The sequence below is a fragment of the Cheilinus undulatus genome, linkage group 4, assembly GCF_018320785.1.
Source record: "Cheilinus undulatus linkage group 4, ASM1832078v1, whole genome shotgun sequence".
NCBI lineage: Eukaryota > Metazoa > Chordata > Actinopteri > Labriformes > Labridae > Cheilinus > Cheilinus undulatus.
The window spans coordinates 49,896,522-49,919,880 of record NC_054868.1 but is presented as its reverse complement, the minus strand read 5'-3'; the positions used below and the strand labels follow the sequence as shown (position 1 = coordinate 49,919,880).

General features: G+C 40.3%; 1 protein-coding gene across 3 annotated transcripts in view; it reads left to right on the top strand.

Annotated features, from left to right (window-relative positions):
* The window catches only part of tab1 (TGF-beta activated kinase 1/MAP3K7 binding protein 1), a 41,282-nt gene that overhangs the window by 12,480 nt on the left and 5,443 nt on the right, over positions 1-23,359 (top strand). For all 3 annotated transcript variants that reach the window (XM_041786279.1, XM_041786278.1, XM_041786277.1), the window contains exons 6-9: positions 12,031-12,147; positions 13,312-13,423; positions 16,187-16,331; positions 16,729-16,942. In XM_041786279.1, the coding sequence (XP_041642213.1) occupies positions 12,031-12,147; positions 13,312-13,423; positions 16,187-16,331; positions 16,729-16,942 (588 nt within the window). The remainder of the gene's footprint in view (positions 1-12,030; positions 12,148-13,311; positions 13,424-16,186; positions 16,332-16,728; positions 16,943-23,359) is intronic.

The window sequence follows — 23,359 nt, the reverse complement described above, 5'->3', positions numbered from 1 at the left end:
GATGGAAATGCCTCCATCCATCTTTTTTCAGTGATCATCATGATAATCACGGTCATCACCGTCAGTAAAATTTCATGGCCATTTAACCCTCAGAGGTCCTCTGGCTATTTTGCCATTTTTGGCGCTTTTCCACTACACGGTTCCAGCCCTACTCGACTCGACTCGGCTCTACTCTACTCGACTCTACTCGGTTTGGGTACCTGTTCCACCAGCCCTAGTACCTGTTGTCGTTTTTTAAAAATGGCGGGTTTGATTCCTGTATTGGGCGTCGTGCTCATGACTCTTCGGTGACAACATTCTCTGTCCAATCAGTGGCCAGCAGTTGGTCGACGTCACCTTTTAGTATCGGCTCAGCTCGCTTGGAACAAGAGCAGAGCAGGTACTAACTAAAAAATGGTATCTGGTACGAGGTACCGCGCCCATGGAAGCGCAACACAAACCGAGTAGAGTCGAGTCAAGTCGAGTAGAGTAGGGCTAAGACGGGCCGGTGGAAAAGGGCCATTTGTTAATTTTCTTTTGACAAAATAATCCACTCAAAAATGTATACCATGCTCATGTTTGGTATAATCTTTTTCGCCACTACCTCAACTTAACACAAGGGAAAACTGTGTTCTTTTAAAATTTAATTTACTGTATTAGATATAGAGCCTCCACAAAACAGAACTCCCTACAAAAACTGATTTTTTAAAATTGTTTTTAAAAACAATGTATTGTCATTCTTAAAAAGAAATGACAATATGCTGAAATTATAAAAAAAAAAATACCAGTGCCAGTCCTGTACAGCATGGTCCTCTGCCCCCTATGAGTAACATTAATTTTTATATCAAATTAAAATGATCATTCTTCCTGTTTTACTTGGCCTATTGACATCAAACAAAAACTGAAAGAAGGCTTAAAGGTCACACTTTCCCCAAAAATTGATTGCAATGCAAAATGTGGCTTTGTTTTTTTGCTGTCATGTGACAAAAGTAGCGCATGGTGAAATCACGCCGCCATGATCATGGACCCCGATTCTTTGCTTGCCCAGTCTTGCCCAGAGAATTATTAGTTTTCTACTGACAAATATAGCTCCTACAGCTGTTAATTTCTCATGTTTTTGGCTTTTTAATGACAAAAAATTCGAGGGAAGGCAACTGGCACTCAAACGAGAGCTAGCTACCGTGACTGACATTAAAGAGCCGTTTTATAGAGCAAGCTCATTCATAAAGAGCGCATATCATTACTCGGTTGCTCATCCAGCAAGGTTTATTTTGTTGATGGTACATCATAGTTTCAATTAAAAGCATATTTGTGACAAAATTAGGAATTTTGAGTCTTTTTCATAAAGACTCTTGCCTCCCTTCATTTTGCTAGACAACATTAGATATAAGAAGGTCTTCAGAGCTGAGTAATTTGTTACTTGATCCACTCCATGCCACGTAAATCGATTTAACTGTGGAAAAAATCTATTTTTTTCTAAAATGTTGGGATTGAATTCAGTGTATGTAGAAGTTTTCTGATGATAATTGTTGTGTACAGGTCCATTGAGAGCTGTAAAGTACTAACTCTTCCCAGTTCCACTTCATTTCTAATGGCTGCCTCCCACTTCCCGCCCCACATGGAGCATACAGGATCACATGCAAACAGCCTGTAACAGAGGGTCATCAACTACATTCGCACAAGGGCCAGCTTTTTCTTGATGGGTTTTTTTGGGGCTGGACTCTAAAAAACTAAAATAAATAGACATTCTGGTCTAATTTTGAAATATTTTCTTTTCTTTAAATGTATGAAAGTTTTAGCCTCTAAAACTGAGATCAGTCCCTATACCGCAGCCAGCCACAAAGGTGGCTATTGAGATATTTAGCTGAATATTTCTGGGGTTGTGTGTTCCATTACTGAGTTTGATGCTAGCATGCTCTGTCCTGATTGGTGAAAAACCCAAAAGAAACAGGTCTTTAGTTTTGACTCTCAGGCAGAAGAATGTGTAAAGATGAAAGAAAACAACAGTTTTAATTGAGAATGAACAAGGTTGTGTTTTATCATGCATCATATTTGCTGATGATGGCTGAGAGGTGGATTTCTGTAGAGGTGATCAAACATTAAACCAACCCAGACAATTTTTTCAGTCTCAGTTGTTTTATGTTTTTTAATAGCTGGAGGAAATTAGATAAAAACCCACTAGAGATACATCAATATATTTTTTGCTCTGCATAGTTCTAATTTTAACAATGTTATGGGGAACAAATGGGAAGATGTGGGGGGCCTGATGTGGCCCTAGGGCCCCCAGTTGAGGATCACTGACCTATAACGTGTGCTACCATGGTTCTTATTTGATGTGATGCATGACCACGTGTATTTTGTCTCTGCTGGTTTTTCTTTGTGCTTTGAGCACATGTAATTAAGCATCAAACAAGGTTTGCTCAGACTTTTTTCCAGAGTAATTCCAGACATCACCTTACCTCATCACAACATGGTGCATGAAAAACTAAGTTTAACTACTGTGGCCTAAAAGGAAGCGTGTGCAGGTGTGAGAGTGGCAAAGTGTTTCTGGAATGATGACGTCAGCGAGGTGTTGCTGAGTTATTGTGTGCATCTCTTCTTACTCACACAAACTCATTACTCATATGAATGCCAGCAACTCCAGGGAGATATATTTCATTCCACCTACATAAGTTGCTTTTACTTGCAGATATCTTCTACAAATAACTTTCTACGTGGCCTCAATTTGTTTGAATGACAAATGCGCTTCCATGCACCTTTTTTAAGCAAATAAACCACATATAGGAGGGTTTCCATTTGTGTCAAGCTCAGTCTGCTTCTCTACAAAGAGGATGCTGGCACTATTTTTAGAAGCATGTAAGCTAATGCTGGATGCAGCATCAGCTACACACTGAGCATCTGAGTGTTCAGTTTGGGTTGGGCAGGTTTGCCTTTTGCCTATTCATACCCTGATGCATGAAGTTTCATTCACCAGTCAAAGGATCTTACTTTGTTTCTCCATTTTATTTAACTTGCATCCTGTAGTGACTGAAGGGTCAAACAATAGATCACATTAAATTGTTCTAAAGCAGTAGTACTCATCATTTTTGCAGGAGCCATAATCCAGAAACGTCCCTGTCTTCCCTGATCAAAGCTTGCAGTTAATTTTAGTGTAGGGCTAAGTGTTGTAGTTCATACAAACCTGAAGTCAGCTGAAAGAAGCAGCATTTTGGTTTGATTTGATCCACAAAAAGGGATCTGCTTGGAGGTTGTGTTTACCTTTGCAAGAAATGATGCACTATTCTGCATGCCAACAGACAAGGCCAAGAATTAATCATGATTGGTTGATAGATACATCTGATATTTTTCATTAAATGTCTCAGTTTCAACACCTGATCTCCTCTTCATGTTCTGTTGTAACTGAAATATGGGCTTATGAGATTTGCTAATCATTCCGTTCTGTTTTTATGTAGGGGAGACTGTATATGGTTGTAACACTCTAACATTTCCACAAATCAGATAAGTTAGGAGATGCATGATCATGTCAGCATTTTCCCACTTTCTCTCTAATCCTACATGGTGATTTTCAAGGCTGATGTATGTGGATTAAACAAGAGAAACCAATTTTGAGGTAAAGTATTTTTTTTCTAACCTAGACTATTATTTGTGTAGTTCTGATATAGTTACAGCTGAAGTCAGAAAACTTTTAGAGAATGAAACTGTAGTTTCTCAGGCCAGAATGTGATGCATTTCCCCTTGCTAATTTCAAAGTATGCTGATACAGTGAGCTGAACACTGGCTGACGGGTGGGTTGTAATGCATGTCTTAAAAGTGTTACAACCACATTCTCACATACCATTGAGAGCAACTTTTTGGTACACATAGTTTTACAGAATACCTAGGCAGTGGGAAAAAACACTGACAGAGATGGTAGAAGGCACAAAAACAGTCCTCTGTACAACAAATACATTTGAGAATCACTTAACTGCTTTTAGGATATGTTAATAACACTGAGAGTTCTAAGGGGTTTCTGTGTGTATCCTCCTCCAACTTTGGACAATGAAAACTTTAGAAGAGGGTAAATTGTGCCCTATGTCTTCACGACATTAAGCCTATGCTCCAGATGTTGTGATTCACTCTGATTTATGCCCCATTTACACGACAACAGCGTTTTGGTGCCTGAAAACGAACGAACATGCGCACTGTGGCTGCAGTAAATATCCATGTGCGAGTAGGCTTATAACGCATGCGCGGATGGAAAGCCCAAAACAAAGATAGCCGACACCAGTGTACTGTTTGTGCTCCTCACTCTTTTGAATTTAACTGTACTTCTCCAACAAAGTGTTGATTTACCTCACCATCACTTGGATCAGCAGAGACGTATTTCATGCAGGCATGAAAGTCACACCGCCATCTACTGGCCTGGCATGTATACTACATCGTTTTTGGTGTTTCCCGCAGTCTCGTGTGAACGGAGATCGTTTTGAAAATCGTTGCCATCTGAACGTGGAACTTTTTGGAAACGAAAACGAGACAAAACGTCTTACAAACGGAGCATTAGAGTACATTCATGCTGTTCACAAACACAAATTGGCATTGTTTTCTACTAGAGCAGCATGTCCTACTCAGATTCTTTAGATAGATAGATAGATAGATTTGGGAGGATATAAAAAGACATAAAAACTTTAGACATAAAAACTCTGTTCTTATACACTACCTTACACATGTGCCCACAAAACCGCATGCACTTGAGTTAAACAGAAATAAAGTAATGGTTACTCAGAAAGAGAGGGGAATTGTTCTAGATTTCTGTTTTACCTCAGTAAATCTATTTCAACCATACTGCATGGTTTGGCTTCTGTCTTTTCTAATTGTTACAACTTAACCCAGCATGTTTTACAACCTACCCTGAGGGTGGGGTAGGCTGTAACAAAAAGCACCTTGTATTTGACAACAATTCACGAGGCCTGTAATATTGTTGCCTAAGTTTGAAATGCTTCAATTTGTAGTAAACAAAATTTGGTATGCCGCAAAAAAGTTTGAGCGTTCTAGCTTAAATAATCAGGGAGTTACAGGTGCTCAAGCAAAAAGTGTTCCAACCATACACGGTTTACCGTACAATTCACACAGCACCCCAACTTTTTTGGAATTGTAGTTGTTAATTGAATACTGATTTGCAATCTGTATAAGTACCTTACCCAACCTCTGCAGCCTCCTAGACGAGATGAAATCTCTGCTTTACTTGCTGTGCAGAAAGTTTATTTTTCCAGAGATCCAGGAATATTTTCCCACAGGTTCTGTTTTCTGTGGCTCTTAAACAGATGTTGGAATCAGAAGTTACTGTTTTTATTTGAAACAAACCTTCAATACAGGTCGCTGTTTTTAAATTCCTGCAGGGCAGTAGCATGATATCTCGCTCTGTTCCGAGTGCGGGCATGTGCGTGTAGGAGTGCTAGGAGTGCTTGTGTGTACAGATCTCCACTTTTTGCCTTAAGCCAAAGAAAAGAAGCGCTGTCATCAATATTTAACTACACCAAACAGCAGGCTATTGCAGATCCTTAATGAAGGTGAAATTCATGTGAGACTGTGGGAAACACAGTACACCAACCATAAGGCGAGGAAGTATCTCTTTTCAAGAAATATTACAATTTTCTTTCTCAGAGCACCAGACTCCAGCTGCTTTATCTGGGTCTTTTTTCCAAGCAACTTTCTGTTCTTGCCACCCTCTGATTTAATCATGAATGTCTTGTTCTAAGTAACTCTGGTTACAAAAGAACATCCCTTAATGTTTTAGATGTTTCAGTGTCTCTGCTCGCATTTTGGATTCTGCACCAGGCAGTGAAAAGAAAAAGAGCCCCTCACCCACTCACTGGGATTTCCTTTTTTTTTTTTTTGCCTTCAAGGACGAGGCACAGAGCAGAAAATGGAGCGGGTAGTAATTAGTAGCAAAATAGAAAGTAGTTCTGTCTCCCTATTGGTTGGTTGTGTGAGGGTCAAGAGTTTAAAGTTGACAGAACATGAATCCCAGGGAGGTTCAAACATTAACGTGAATGTGCTCTCAAAAGCGCTCCCAGCTGTGTGTTGATGTGAAATATATTTGACAGTTAAGGTCGTATGACCCATAATTTGATATGCTGGGAGTGGGAGAGTGTGCAGGGAGGCAGTCAAGGGTAAATGAACATACGACAGACATAGTAAGCTTTACCTTTTAGATATGTAGAAAGTCTGTGTATAGAACATGAGGATAATCACCAAGTTTAACAAACAGGTTTATAGAGTGTTTTGTAACGAATCATCTTTGGGCTTTAGAAAGACATTTTCCTCCTGATTAGCACACTGGGTTACATGAGCTAAAGTTAAGGGCCCCACAGAGAGAACAGAGGGGCACATGGGCCCCTTTCTACAATTTCATTACAACCCGACTAATTGAATGGCTTGTTGAAAGATAAGACAAGCAGCGCACACAACCCAGGGCTTTCACAGAACTTAAAATTCGAGACTCTAAAAACAGCATTTGACCCAGTGTCACATAGTGTTGAGTGCCAGATGTGTGGTCTTTGGGTTGTCCAATGTCTATGAATGTCATTCATGGTTTGACTGTAGGGTATTCTCGGTGTATTTAAAAATAGTCAAGGTATTGTTTTATTAGTTACTGTTATGAAGAAAGTGTGCATACGTTTACAATAAATTCCTTAAGAGTGAGTGTCCATTTCCTGCAGCAGCACTACTGCCTGTACCTGAAGATAACATACTACATCACATCCACAATTATTATGCAAATGATATTTTTCTCTGATTTTCCTAAATAATCAATGCAAATGGCAGTCAGTATAATTTTCAAGTCATCAACCATTTGAGCATAATTCAAATTTTATTGAACAAACCTCCCAATGACTTACTGTTTTTGAAAATAAAAAAACTCAAAATGCACTGTTCCACGTTATTGCAACAGTTTCAAAACGTTTTATAGGTTTTAAAGAACTGAAAATGGTCATTTGTTGAATTTGCAGCATTAGGAGGTCATATTTACTGAGATCAAAAACTGTTTCCATCCATAACATCTTAACAGGCCAAGTTACAAGTTAACATAGGAGTCCTTCTTTGATATCACCTTCACAATTCTTGCATCCATTGAACTTATGAGTTTTTAGAGAGTTTCTGCTGGAATTTCTTTGCAAGATGTCAGAATATCCTCCCAGAGCTGCTGTTTTCATGTGAACTGCCTCCCACCCTCACAGATCTTTAGCTTGAGGATGCTTCAAAGGTTCTCAATAGGGTTGAGGTCAGGGGAGGATGGGGGCCACACCATGAGTTTCTCTCCTTTTATGCCCATAGCAGCCAATGACACAGAGCTATTCTTTGCAATATGAGATGGTGCATTATCATGCATGAAGATAATCTTGCTATGGAATGCAACGGTTCTTCTTTTTGTACCATAGAAGGAAGTGGTCAGTCAGAAACAATATCTATTTTGTCATTTTCACACTTTCTGGGACCCTAAAGGGGCCTACAAGCTCTCTCCCCATGGTTCCAGTCCAAAACATGACTCTACCATCTCCTTGCTGATGTCGCTGGCTCTTTGGGACATGAACAGGAGACAAGAGTCCTGAGACACAATACCTTCCATGAGTTTAATTGAAAAACAAAAAAATGAATGCTTAAGACTCTAAAATCCTTGTTGCATATTAATGTGGAACACTGTGTACATACACATAGGCTGAGTTACATGCAAACATGGACATGCACTAATGGAGAGATGTCAGAGTGATGGTCTTGCTTCTCTCGCTGAAGCACTACCAGGAGCTGTTGGGGGTTCAGTGCCTTGCTCAAGTGCACAGTACTCGGAAAGTGAACTCGCAACTCTCCAGCTACCATGCCAAAGTCCAGATATGGTCTGACTCTGAATTGAACAGGCAACCCTCCGATTACCAGCCCAAGTCCTTACAGGCTGAGCTACTGCCACCCAAAGTGATGACAAAACTCCTGCTAGTGATGTAACAAACCATGGTTTTCTTAAATGATTCTTACCTGAGGTGAGCAAGTGATGACAAAGGATCTGAAGTTATTTGCTAACTATAGGCGTTAGGGGCTGCAGCAGCATCAGGAGCAATTAAAACCATCAACAGTTTTTAAAATGTTAAACTTATGCTAATACTTTTTAGCTCAAATAGATGAATTTAATCAGTACTTTTTGGTTATTTGTTAGGCACAGCAGTTTACTGTATTTTCAGTACTTGAGTACTCACAATTCACAATTACCATTTGAAAAACACCACACTTGAGCTTGTTGTGCTCATAAAGCCAGAGCCATGGTTGTAAAGGGTTTACTGCCTCTTGTACCACATGGTTTACCACTTTTTATTATTTCTTGTCAAGTAAATTCAGTTAGAAGAACCCAGAGAGGTCTTGCACACATTTCATGCCAAACCATTTAAAATATTACTGCTTAACTCTTCGTGTGCACTGTATGCAAGTTATGAAACTTTCCTAGAGTGGGATCCTGAAAACTATGCCTTTTTTCTCTGTAATAGGTTGTTTGCAGATGATGCCATGCAGTAGCAAAGATCTTGCAATGGGGGCAAGAAGTGATTCCACCATAGAGAGCATAGAGTGTTTTAGCTTATTACAGTTATTATAATTATTTTTGTGTCCTGAAAGTGGTGATATATTCAGGCAAAATTACTGAAAAAACTCAGAGAAATGGCAGTAGGCAGGAATTAAAGCCTGGACGAGCAGAGGCATGCAGCGCTTGTGTATGGTTTGTTCTAGTTGGGTTCGGTACAGTTTTGCCATGGTTAAGCTCATTGAACTCTGATCTTTCCCAAGTTTCCTCAGCTGAGGCCCATCTCTTCTCCCTCATTGTGGTAGGAGAGCCGTCTCTTTTAATATCCATATCATTTGGCTCAGCTCAGTAGAGCTGATTGTTTGGATCCCAAACGGCTCTTTATTTGGTACCAGTTTGGCTTTTTAAATGTGGACTAAATAAAGGACAAAAGATGGGGGGGGGGGTGACTGGCACTCAAATGGAAGCTAGCTACAGTCATTCACAAAGATGAGTTGTTTCTTAGAAAAGACTCGTTTCTAAAAAGCACGTCATCGCTCCAAAAGGTTTTTTCAGTTGATGGTACATCAATATTCCTAATAAAAGCATATCCGTGACAAAAATGAAGACTTTTTTTTATGTCTGGAAGGCACAGCTAGCCTCATCTCTGTGCAGAACTCTTCAAGACTTGTTTCCCTTCATCTAGCTAGATGACACTAGACACTTGGAGGTCTGCAGGACTGAGATATTTTGCGATTTTGATCAACTCCATGCAAGGTAAAGACGTTTCTGATGATGATGGCGGCATACAGGTCCTTTTAGAGCTGTAAAGTACTAACTTTCCTCTGTTCCCATTCTTTCCTAATGGCGCAAAGGATGCAACTGCATCATCAAGTGTACAGAAAAGCAACTGATGCTATTTATCCAGTATCATAGACTTCAGCAATTAATTTGAAAAAAAAAATCAATACTTGGCGGAAGATATATCATCATGCAAAATACCACGATACTATGCTGTATCGATTTTTTCCCCACCCCTACTGTTTACTAATAATTGATGGTAAACACTTCAATTTCCAAGAAAACCTTCACAAGAGGCCCCTGTTATTGTCACTGAAGTGCTTTTGTTATGAGACACCAGATTACAAAATGCAATATTACAAATTACTTTCAGTGGCAACTTAACCCAACTTCATAGCAGAGAAACAAAACATGAAACCACAGCATAATTAAAGACACGTTGACTTTAACAAACATCGCTCTCAGCTCATGCACGAATATGAGCTGTGGATTAAATCACATGCTTGGTTCAGGGGGAGAAGGGGGTCATAGTGTATGAATCTGTGTTTATAGGATTCCATTTTAAAATTCTGAAATAAACCTTAAAAAAACTGTAGTATTAATGATCAATTCCTGGTCATATCACCCACCCCAGGCTGAATTTAGTTTGGTTTCACAGGAGACAGAGTAATCTCTGGAGTGAAAGAGAAGCAGTTTTGTTGTGGTTACATAAAAACGGTCTATTTTAGGAAGTCCCAGTTCTGCTCATCTTTTGGCTCCAGTTAGGCATGAAAAAATGCTAATATAAAGGTGTATTACTCATTGATATATCCCTGATCACCTCATGCGTTTGCAACTAGAATCTCCATTCAAAGGTTGATATTAAGCTTTTTTGTCTTGGCTGATTCATTGGCGTAGGTTTGAGCCTGTGAGTCAGCTCAGAGTACGTCAGTGTCCCTGCATCATGAATAGAAAGTCATGATCTAACAAAGCTGATGAACATTTGAAGGCCGAACGTGTGTCGAAAATGAGGAGACACATGAATGAACTCTTTTAATCATAAAGTTTAGCACAGTTTAGTTTGTTACATTAAAAAAATACCAAATTAAAGCCAACCCAGTGTTTATTCTCTCCTTTGATTACAGTTGGACTCACAAGGATTTACTCAGTGTTTGGATTTTTACCAGTCCCAGTGATGTTTTAGCGTTCAAGTATTGACTCACATGGAATACCATATCATTAGTTTATGTCATGAATTAATCTCAACCTGTCTGCATCGTTTCTTGTGAGCTATCTTCCTCTCAAAGTGTCTGACACTTAAACTCCCTCCCATAAGAAATCCCATAGACCCAGACTCATCCATCAGATTGCCAGATGGAGAAGCGCAGTTCATCACTCCAGAGAACGCGTCTCCACTGCTCTAGAGTCCAGTGGCAGCATGCTTTACACCACTGCATCTGACGCTTTGCATTGCACTTGGTGATTTATGGCTTGGATGCAGCTGCTTGGCCATGGAAACCCATTCCATGAAGCTCTCTACGCACTGTTCTTGAGCTAATCTGAAGGCCACATGAAGTTTGGAGTTCTGTAGCGATTGACTCTGCAGAAAGTTGGCCACCTCTGCGCACTATGAGCCTCAGCATCCGCTGACCCTGCTCCATCATTTTACCTGGCCTACCACTTATTGCTGAGTTTCTGTCATTCCCAATCACTTCCACTTTGGTATAATACCACTGACAGTTGACTGTGGAATATTTAGGAGCGAGGAAATTTCACCACTGGACTTGTTGCACAGGTGGCATCTTATCACAGTACCACGCTGGAATTCACTGAGCTCCTGAGAGCGACCCATTCTTTCACAAATGTTTGTAGAAACAGTCTGCATGTCTAGGTGTTTGATTTTATACACCTGTGGACATGCAAGTGATTGGAACACCTTATTTCAATTATTTGAAAGGGTGAGTGAATGCTTTTGGCAATATAGTGTATATACATATTACACTACCTTTGTGAAGTGAAGACTTTGGTAAATTTTTCAAAGTTCTTAACAATTCATCCACCTGAGTGAAGATGTGTTTTCACAAGAGATTCAAAATTCTTTAAAGATCAGATTTAAAAATTCAACATTTGGGGTAAATTAAATCTTTACACAGTCCTCCAGGACAGAATGGGTCTTAGTAACCTAGAAACCATAGCGCTGAGGTTGTCTTTTTTTGGGAAGAGGGGAATTTTTTTGCTTTTACTGACAGAGAAGGAAACGGGGATGAAAGAGCTGGTGACAGACCTAGGGCTAGATTTGAACCTGGGCCAACCGCGTACATGGGACACGCCTTAAACCACTTGGCCACCTGCACCCCAAAGCTAAGATGTTCTTGTAAATTTGGGTATAAAACAATTGGGTATTTTGTTATTTGCAAGTACATTTCAAATGGTGAATTTAGAAAATAATGTAAAAAGACTCAGCGCTAGTTATTGCAAATGCTTGCTTGCAGTTGTTGCTGCCAAGGGTGGAACGACCAGTTATTAGGTTCAGGGAAAAATAACTTTTTCACGTAGGGCCAGGTAGGTTTAGACCTTTTTCTCCCTGAATAAATCAAACCATCATTTAAAAACTGGATTTGCATACAGCACTAAAGTTTATATTTAGTAAAGTGTTTTTTAAACATCTTACTGTTTGGCAATCTGACGACGCAATCATGTGTGTTTTACTAAAAGACTTTCATGCCTGTATGTTTTTTTTTTAACTCCAGGTACCAACCGAGCACTGCTGTGTAAGTCCAGCAGCGATGGACAGAACCAGGTCCTCCAGATTGGCCGGCCTCACAGCACTGACAATGAAGACGAGCTGCAGAGACTGGCTGCGTTGGGTAAGACAGAGAAATATAAAAACGTTTTTATCAAAAAGTCAGGAAATTGGAAGGGGACAAGATTGTCCCCTTTCACCGTGGACTGTAAAAGTAGCATTTTGGCTCATCAGTGAAACCAAGTTTAAGTGTCCTGAACATTTTCCATGATTACCTCATGATCTCAGTCTCTTATTTCAAACAGCATGAGGCTAATCTTGTACATTATGGTTTTATAATGGGATTTTATAAATGTATGTAAATGTGTTAGTCCAACTGGCCACTTGAATTTCTCGAAGGCTGACAAACACACCTAGATAATACCGTTTGAGATCCATTTACTCTTGCATGCATGGGTCTCAGTTGGACCCAGACTGGACATACGTTGCTGGTACTTCACTGTTACCACATCTGGCTTAGACCTGGAAGTTGACCCGTGTTGATGCCAAGTACAGCAGAAGTCACGTTATTATCAGCATTTTTTTTTCTTTTAAGCCTTATGCAGTTAACTAATATATTTGGTTTTGACGGATGCAATAAGATCTAAGCCAGACCCATTTTACCCTCAGACATAGATTACATTCTTTACATTCTGTGCAGCATTGCACAGGCTCAAAGAGACACAGCGATTAGTGCAGCCCACCTGTTTCAGACACACGTGCAGCCATCCATCCATGGTGAACAGCCCAGCTAATGGTCCAGTAATGACGGTCGTGTATGTACCAGGAAATACATACATTCTGATTAGCTTTGCAGGATGGGCATTAGGTGCAGCCTGGCACCTGTAATGAATGAAATGGAGAATTAGCTGGATTGTTTAGCATCATTTCACACCGCACAATTAGACAAGGAAGCAGAGCTCTCCATCTCTCTTTGTTCTCTTGCTGCTCCTCTCTCTGTGTCCTAATGCGAGCCACATAATGCCTCTGTTGTTCAGACCCTTCTCAGATTTATTTAAATGAAATAGCAGTCATTCCATTAACCCAGCTGAGGGTGACCTCTCCCCTCGTATTTTCACACTCCCCACTCTCCTCCTCCCACTCCCATCTCCTGCTTCCACTCATTGCTCTTGTCTTATTGCTTTATCCCGTCCTTCCTTGTATGAACACCCCCCCCCCCCCCATTCCCTCTGAATATCATCATACTACAATCCTCAAACTCTCTCCTCCCTCTCTGATTCTTGAACAGGTGTGGATTCAACACGAGTGAAGCAGGCGGGGCAGATCGCTGGGCAGAGCAGCACCAGGAGGCTCGGAGACTACAGGGTCAAGTTCAACTACAATGAAATCGACTTACTCAGGTGAAGTCGCACAACTTAAGCCACAGCCTACCTCCATGTCATGTATTTACTGCCATAATTATGCCATTTTCATGTTATAGAAATTCTCTAAAAATTAATCTGATCCCAAATTAAGCATCAAAAGATGTTCTTTGGAGAATATATAAAGGTGTCAAATGAAAGTAAATGAAAATTTCTAGGGCTGTACAGACATTTTTGGTTCAGTGTTTAATTTAGCACCATTAGAGGGTGCTAAACATGGTCTTTCTGCGAGTTTGCATGTTCTCTACCTATGTGCATGACTTATCTCTGTGTACCCAGACTTCTTCCCACAGACCAAAGACATGCTTGTTTGGTTAATTAGTGACTCTAAGGGCACACTCATACCAGGCAATCTGTACTCTGAAATAACCATCATCACACGGAGCATCACATGATGATGTCTTGAGTCCCGTGATCCTAAACAGGAGAGAAGCAGTAGAAAATGGATGATCAGTGGATGATTACCCACCATAAGTATGAAGTATTACTGTTTAAGGATGTAAAAAGCAACCCATTTATACGATATCTGATCAGAAACGCAATTTATTTCACCTAATCTGGGATCAGTGCATTAACACAGAAACCAATGAGGAGAAAGAGAGCGAGAGGTTCATTGTCGAGATTTAGCCCTCTCCAGATATCCTAATCTGGAGCCTGATCAGCAGAAAATCATTTGATATTAGTTTGGCATCACAATTTTGTAATAATGAGGGGTTAAATTAGTCTAGAGATAACTCTGACACACAGTAGTCTGCATACGTGGCAGTCTTTCTCTTATGCAGGCAGGACTAGACTGTTTCAGGGCAAGAAGCTTTTGTATACAAAGAAATAAATATTTCACATTTGTTAAGACCTGGCAATGACAGACACTGGCCAGAAATATGGACAGGACTGGGCGTTATTAGGATGTGAGGTCGTAGTGGAGCTGTGAACAGAAGTTCTTTCACACTGACATCTTTGTAAATTGTTAAAATCAAATCAAACTAAATGCATAGTCCTCTCTCCATCACTATAGAAAAGTCCTGCCATCTCTATTAGCCTCTCTCTGAAGGACAGTGTGTTTGTGGAGCATGTAGCTGCTGTGGTGTGTGTTGAACGCTCCGCAGCACGTCACATTAACTTATTAAGATAATAAAAGATGGGTGAAAATGTGTATTAGAGATTTAAAATTGTAAATATTGTAAATCAGTATTTTCCAAAATTGTCTCTCTTTCTCCAAAACCTCTCTGATATATGTCAGCTCCACGTCGTGTTGCATCACATTCCCACACTCCTGCCCCTTCATTTGCATTCATGCCGTGCTTTGGTCGACTCGTTCTTCGGTGTCATGGCCAGGGAAGTGTTCCACACCCAACAACAGGAGAACCCACTTTCACTGGTCAAACATATCAGACTTTAGGTTCAAACACGCAAAGGCACAGTACGGATTGCCTAGTGTGAGTGTGCTCAAAATTGCTCATAGCTGGTTGTTTGTCCCTCTCTGTATTCTGCCTTTTACCCAACGTCGGCTGGGATTGGCTCCAGCCTACTCCCCTGTGTGGCTGTTAACAATGAACTTCCAATCACTTCCCATTACTTACTCAACCCAAAAAGAAGGATTAAAGTGTTTCTAACTCACATTGCTGTGAATCACAACAAGCAGAGCACATTTAACAGTTTGGCTTTAGAGAAGACCATGATGCTGTGTATAGAGCAGTATCATGTTGTAACATATATAACAGTATAAGTGTAAGCATATATGCCTGTAAAAAGCAGGGACCCCAGGTTTGGCAGAGTGCATAGAACACACAACCATGATTTGGTACCAGATTTAGTCAAGAAAATAAATACTTGGACTCAAAGTAAAGACTAAAATATGAGGACTATTTGTGGACTTAAACTAGACTAAAATTTATTTTAGTTTTAGTCAACTTAAACTAAAAAGGGTAGAATTGACTAAAATGGGACTAAAACTAAAAGAAATTTTAACCAAAGACAAAGACTCAAGTTAAAAATAGCTGCCAAAAATAACACTGGCCCATTCCAAGTATTGCGTAAAGTTTGTGATATCAAACAAGTATTGTAGTGTTGAACATTCTGAGGCCTTAATAATGCAGCCAAAAGAATAGTTGTGGCCGAGTCCTTCTCACTCTCTCAACAATTAAGCATTGTCAGCCTTTTTCCTTTAAGCTTTAGTTAATGTAGAACTGATGCAGTCCTGTTAACATGTTGGAGTAGAACCAGTTTCTACCGTTGTTTTTTTGTATGTGCAGTCAGCACTACCTGCACAGTGGAGTCTCTGTCTCATATCCATGTTCTTTATTATCAGATCTGACTCTGCTCCAGCCTCCCTTTTTCACCACAGCTCAGCCTCTTGAAATTCCATGATCCAGGGGCCCCGTCTCTCTCTCACACTTCTCATTTCCTGCTCCTGTCTGCAGTCCAGGCCAAGCAAATCAGGCTCAGATATCTACGAGTCATTCCGATCGTGATCCTCAATAAAACACACAAAGGGATCTTTATAGAATTTCCTCTATCAAAGAGAGTGCAGGAAATTTGATGTGGACCGCGTATGAACCGTTCTGTGGATCTATGAGATTGGGCTGGGTTTTTGTGGTCATGGCACCTCGGTTCTTTCTTCTTTTCTGTCATTTTACTTCTCTTTTCCTTCCTGCAGTCCTTGCCTGTTTTCCTCCTCCTCTCTTTCTGAAATAAGAGCGTCTGCTAACAGATCTGTCTTCTCCTGTCCTCCTCCTCCACCAGTGCGGCCAAGACAAGGCCGATCATCTCAGAGCCGGAGATTCATGGAGGCCAGTCTTTGGACGGCGTAACAGGATTCTTGCTGCTGATGTCAGAAGGTCTCATCAATGCCCTTGAGTCTGCTCACGGAGCCGAACAGGCCAATCAGGTCAGCAGATTCATCCCATTTTCTCTTCACTGTTTGTCTAAGTCTTTTTTAATCTGTACTTTAATGGCTCTCTTCCTTAAAGCTCCATCTTTCTTTCTTTTATCTAAATCTGCTCTTTGTTGATCTTTTCTGTCCTTTCCTTTCTTTCTCCCAGTGTCTCATGTCATGTCAGTGTACCCAAACAAACTCTTATCTCCTTTGTATAAAGGTCATCTTCCTGTTACTATTTTTATTTCTCCAACTTATTTCCCCCCTGATTTTAACACCAAGTCCAGTTTTCTTCCCCCTCATTATTGTTTATTTCTGTCTTTCCCTCCTCATCATCTTCTTTAGTCCATAGAATCAAACATCAGCCTTCCCCTCCCTGACTCACGTTCTTTTGTGCTCTCCGTTTTAGGAAATCGTTGCCATGGTAGCAGCAGAACTGGCCCAGCAGACCAGTCTGGAGGCAGCGGCTCAGTCAGTGGTGGAGCGAGTCAAACGGCTGCACCACGACGTCTACGTGTCCGGCCGTCAGAGGGCGACCTACTGTTCCCGACATGAGGATATGACCCTGCTGATCCGCACGCTCAACTACCCGCTGGCTGACGGAGCGCTGACACCTACGCAGGGTAAGGAAGAAATATTTGGCTTTTGTTAATAATACATGGAAAACATGCTCAGGCTGTAGTTCTCCACAAAACTTTCCTCTGTTAAAACTTTAGTAGAAAACTTTACAGGTTTAGAGGCATGAAGAAAATGTTCTGGTCATATTCATACAGAACAGTCAAGCCTCATATTCAATGCTTCAGACGTTTAAAGTAAACCTGAAATTATGTTTTCAAAGGAATGACAAGGTGAACTATTCATTTTGAGACAAGAAGCAAAGATGAACATCATGAAAAATAAACTGCATTTTTATAACGTCCTCTAAACCAAGTGCTTTGTTCACCCTGAAAAGAAAAAGTAATTGTTCAGTACTTTTATTTAAGTTAAGAACTTTGAAAAATCATAACTAAAAATGTTTTCAACCGGTCCTTGAAACTGTGCCTTTTATAAATATCTTAAATTAACCAACCAATCATCATTTGTAAAGTTATCTCAAGACACCTTGCAAAGAGGGCAGATCTAGACCGTACCCTTCGTCACTTTATTTATAAAGACCAAAATTTAATCCACCATGAGCTTAGCACTGAACGTTTAGCAAAGTCACAGTGCAAGGAAAAACTTTCTGTAACCAGGCAGGAATCCCAAGTAGAACAAGACTCATGTTTAACAGCTCCCTGCCAAAGAAGGCTGGGTATTTTCAATAGCCTTATGATACAATATATGTCACAATGATTGGGCCATAATGTGATACGTATTTGGATACAGAGGCCATGATACATATCGCGATACAAAGGCCTAATATGCTACTCATCACAATACAGAGGCTACGATATGATATGTGTCCCTATACAGACGCCGCGATATGATATGTATTGCGATACAGATACCACGATGTGATACGCATCACAATACAGATGCCACAATATTATACTTATCGTGATACAGAGGCCATGATATGGTACGTTTCACGATACAGATGTACTAATATAGTACTTATTGTGATGCAGGTGCCAACATATGGTACCTATCACACTGCAGATGCCAGTATGATAGGTACCGTCACACTTGATTTGGGATAATTAACATGATAAAATAAACATTTCTCAAGCTGAATTCACTGCAGCTGTGTTTCTTTATTGTAGAGGATAACAGAAGAGGTATGGGTTAAAGTTTTAACACCTTAATGATTAACTTCAGATCCTCAGAGATACAAATAAAATAAAATATGATACTTATAATCCTTTACCTTTTAATAAATGTAAATACAGTAATATTTCAAATTCTTAACTTAAAATGACCCACTCTCTTGTCTCTCTTGCTGTTGTTTTTCATACTTTTCATATGTTGCCTGGTTTCACTTGACATTTGAAAGAATGTCAGAGCAAACTTTGAAGTTCAACTTTAAGAGAATTTCTCATTATGAGAATTTTATGAATGAAAACATAACATCAATTTTCTGTCTGTATATGCAGCTTATGAGATTCCTTTTTCATTGAGCAGTATCTTTAATTTAATGTACTAATTGATAAATCAATTTATAGTTTTTTCCCAGTTTCTTAAAGATAAACCACACTCTGAACCACCTTACCTTTATAGAGTAATTGAAATATTTTCAGAGACATGAAAAGGAAGTCAAGGTGAATGTGGGAGGTCTTAGAAATTAACATAATTTTTTCACACGCTTGGTAGTACAGATCCAAGTGTCTTGGTTGAGACTACTGGTTTTTTCCTTTTTAAATGATATACAGTTAATTTAAATCTTTTGTTTAAAGTTTTAGTTATTTTTGAAAATATATTCGACCTTTATATTTCCTGGAATGTTTTCATTAAAGCACAGAGAACATCCTGGCCATGACAGCAAAAAATGTTTACTCAAAGAATGGTAAATTATAATAAATTGTAAAATTGACTTCAAACAATGCATAAGCTGCTTTAAGCAAGAGAATCCATATACACTGATCTGACTGTTTTTATTCTGAGTTTTAGAATTCTTCCAGGTTCATTAAATGCTCTGTTTTGTAGTGATCCTGTATTTCAGGCAACAGAGAAGCAGCAAAAACATTAAATGCACTTCAACCAAAGATGGAGCAAAGCTTAAGTACTTTTCTATGAAATGTCATGGAAGCCTAGTTTGAATTGTAAATGACATCAGTATAAACAAGCATTTTATTATTACTTTAAGCTTATCAGTTTCATAGGTTTGAGTTAAGGCCTGCAGTAATTGCATAAAGTAGCTCATGAATAACAAATTTACATATATGATACTGTTATTATGATATGGCAGAAACATGCTTCAAGCTCTTGTGAGGAGTTTTTAGCTGGTTTTCCAATTTCTATTCATGTCTCTTTATGAGCTACAAGAGCAAATGAGACCACAAGAAGCAGGATGTATTTTATTTCAGGGTGTTTATGTCTTTATTACAGTGAGAGGACAATGGATAGAGCTGAAAACTGGGTAGAGTGAGGAATGACATGCAAGACAGGAGCCACAGGTCGGTTTTAACCCTGGCATCTATATAGCACATAGACATCCACAGGGCTACCATCATCCCAGCAGCATCATTTATTACACCTTTATTTAAATCCTTAATGTCCTGCTGGGGGGGTCACATGTGTGGATTAACAGGTTGCATCAAAAATAGGCTTTTTAATGCACTCTCTATTCAATAAGAGAGACTGAAGTTAAAATAAAGCCTGATAAACAACACATCAGAAAATATGCCGTTTACATGTACTGGACTGCAGATAAACTTAAAACAAAAAGTAAGGCAATTTGTGTTTGGTACATTATTTCTTTTTTGTAACAATGCTTCTTGGTAATAAATCTTATACCGTTGGAAAGCCTGTTTATTACCCTTTAAAATGATGCCACATTCGTAAGGATCATGCATTTGTGGGATGAGCAGCAGAGCTGAGTATGTGGGATGCGCCCATGTGCCAAATCTTCTCTGCCAGTACTAAACAGCTTATTTTGCTGTTGCTATTGACTCTTGTTTTGAGCTTCTGGTACCCCCATCAGGCACCTGATGGGCAGCACCTGTGAGATTGCAGTGGTCAGTAGATGTCTGCTTCAAGAATCGGCATGCCATGTTTGACTGATCTGGATAGGGCCCGTCGGTTGGGCAACTTCAAGCTGGTGTTCCACAAAACCAAGTTGCGGCATTGTTTGGAGTGAACCCTAGTACCATCTCCAAACTGAAGGCCAAGTTCCATATAATGGTGAATGTCAGTGATAAGCCGCGAAGTAGGCGTCCCAAGAAGACAACACACCAAGAATAATTTTCTCACCCTGCCAGCAAGAAGACAACACTCGCCCCCACAGAGCGGGGTTTATCAGAGACTACCTCCAGAATTTGGGAGTGGAGAGGATGGAATGGCCTGCCAGCAGTCCTGACCTTAACCCCATTGGCCACTTGTGGGATCAGCTTTAGCGTGTTGTTGGTGCCAGAGTGACCAACACAACCACGTTGGCTGACTTTAGACAAATGCTGGTTGAAGAATGGGATGCCATCCCACAGCAGTGTGTGACCAGCATGAGGAGTAAGTGCCAGGCTGTTGTGGCTGTGTATGGTGCTTCCACGCACTACTGAGGCTCCTGTTTTTTTAATGAATAAATTGTCAATATGTCTTGTTTCTTCAAACTTCAATCATCCAATCCACCAAACACCCAACAAGAGTCAATGCCAGCATCAGCTGTATGGCATTGGCAGAGAAGATTTGGCACATTTGTCATGGGCGCAACCCACATACTCAGCTCTGCTGCTCATCCCACAAATGCATGATCCTTACAAATGTGGCATCATTTTAAAAGGTAATAAACAGGCTTTCCAGCGGTATAAGATTTATTACCAAGACGCATTGTTACAACAAAGAAATAATGTACCAAATACAAATTGCCTTACTCATTGTTTTAAGTTTAGATAAGATGTGCACGGGGAGCCAGAATTGATACAATCCCAGACTAACTCAAAGGAGCTTTAGATAAAAGATAGCAGCCTAGACTTTGTATTTTTACACCCTTAAAGACCAAAAATGTGAAACAATACTTCATTGCAAAATCCTTAATGAGAACATTTTAAATAAAAGCACCATGATAAGGTTTAGAGGTTGAAGAAAGCATGCAGTTTTGATCTTATCTCCTGTTTGATTATAAAGCTTTGTTTCTCAGACCTGAATTCCTTTTGAAACTTTACACCAATGGCGGGCTTCACTTCAAAGAAATCTAGAAAAAATACTCTGTTTACCCACATCTGAGCTGTCGGCCTTCACAAAGAGATATCAAAGATTTTAAGAGCAGCAGCCAAGAATTCCTCTCAGTGCCGAAATAACAGTAGAGGCAGGAAAAAAAATCCAATTTTCCTCAAGTTCCCAGGGAGCCCATTAGATGCTGACACTGCACATTAGTTCCTCAGTTCTTTTTCCTTGATGGAAGTGCTTGTGAGAAGTGTTAAACACAGCTCTGCTGCAGCTTCATCGTCATCTGAAAATAATGGAACAGTGGCAGTTTACCCATGACTGTAACTGTTCAAATGGATGGGACTTGACAAATCAATCTGTGTGTTTACAGGAAAAGTTCAATTATTGTGTTAGACTGACAAGAACTGAACTTTTACATGCATGTAAACATGACAGACTGAAATCATTCTAAATCTAAGTGGGACTGATAAACATCTATAATGCTGTTAGAGCTTCTATCCATCCATCCATCCATCTTCTCCCGCATATCCGAGGTCGGGTCACGGGGGCAGCAGCCTAAGCAGGGAAGCCCAGACTTCCCTCTCCCCTGCCACTTCGTCCAGCTCTTCCCAGGGGATCCCGAGGCGTTCCCAGGCCAGCCGAGCAACACAGTCTCTCCAGCGTGTCTTGGGTCTTTCCCGGGGCTTCCTCCCAGTGGGACATGCCCAGAAAACTTCACCAGGGAGGCGTCCAGGAGGCATCCGGACCAGATGCCCGAGCCGCTTCATCTGGCTCATCTTAACATGGAGGAGCAGCAGCTCTACTCCGAGTCCCTCTCTTTTACTGTAAAATCTGGAATATAAGTTACAGTCTGGATTGTAAAGTCCCTTAAAGGGAAAACGATTTAAACCGTCCTCCCGAGTTAGTATTTCCTTTACATTTAGCAGACCCTGTAGTGTTTGTTGTGAGACAGACCGAAAGTCCATGAGTCACTGCCCTCCTCTGCTCATCACTGGTCTTTAACTAAGAGGGGTTTTCAGTCAAACCAGTACTTACTTACTCAACAAAAACCTCTGTTTTCACCAATTACAGAATAATCAACTAACAAGGGAGAAAAGCGGTTAAAAAGTTCCGCCAACCCCCATCAGTCTGGTCTGAGTTATATATTCCAGCCTAACCAAACCCTAACCAAAGTAAGGTTTATGCCACAGCTGCCCTAAATTGACAGCATTGGTAATTACCAAAATCATTTTTTATGTTTCTGCAATGGTTAATACACCAATATGTAGAAGCTCTTTAACCGAAACGATATTTTTAATGCTAAAATAAACTGCCTGGCCAAAAAATGAAGTCGACACCAAAAAAGGTCACACACTCTAATATTTCGTTGGACCGCCTTTAGCTTTGATTACAGCATGTATTCACCGTGGCATTGTTTCAATAAGCTTCTGCAATGTCACAAGATTTATTTCCATCCAGTGTTGCATTAATTTTTCACCAAGATCTTGTATTGATGATGGGAGAGTCTGACCACTGCGCAAAGCCTTCTCCAGCACATCCCAAAGATTCTCAATGGGGTTAAGATCTGGACTCTGTGGTGGCCAATCCATGTGTGAAAATGATGTCTCATGCTCCCTGAACCACTCTTTCACAGTTTGAGCCCAATGAATCCTGGCATTGTCATCTTGGAATATGCCTGTGCCATTATGGAAGAAAAAATCCATTGATGGAATAACCTGGTCATTCAGTATATTCAGGTAGTCAGCTGACCTCATTCTTTGGGCACATAATGTTGCTGAACCTAGATCTGACCAACTGCAGCAACCCCAGATCATAGCACTGCCCCCACAGGCTTGTACAGTAGGCACTAGGCATGATGGGTGCATCACTTCACCTGCCTCTCTTCTTACCCTGATGCGCCCATCACTCTGGAACAGGGTAAATCTGGACTCATCAGACCACATGACCTTCTTCCATTCCTCCAGAGTCCAATCTTTATGCTCCCTAGCAAACTGAAGCCTTTGTTGCATGCCAGTGATTTGACCCTTCTTAAACAGACTAACATCTTTTCCACGACCACAGGATGTGTCTTTTGACATGGTTGTTTAAGAAATGAGAAATTACTCATTGCATCAGCTGGGGTAAATAACTTGTTGCCAGCTGAAAGATAATTGCCCATGCAGTAATTATCCGATAGGAGGCTCCTACCTTTTTGCTTAGTTAAATCCAGGTTTTTTTTTTTGGCCAGACATTGTATAATCATT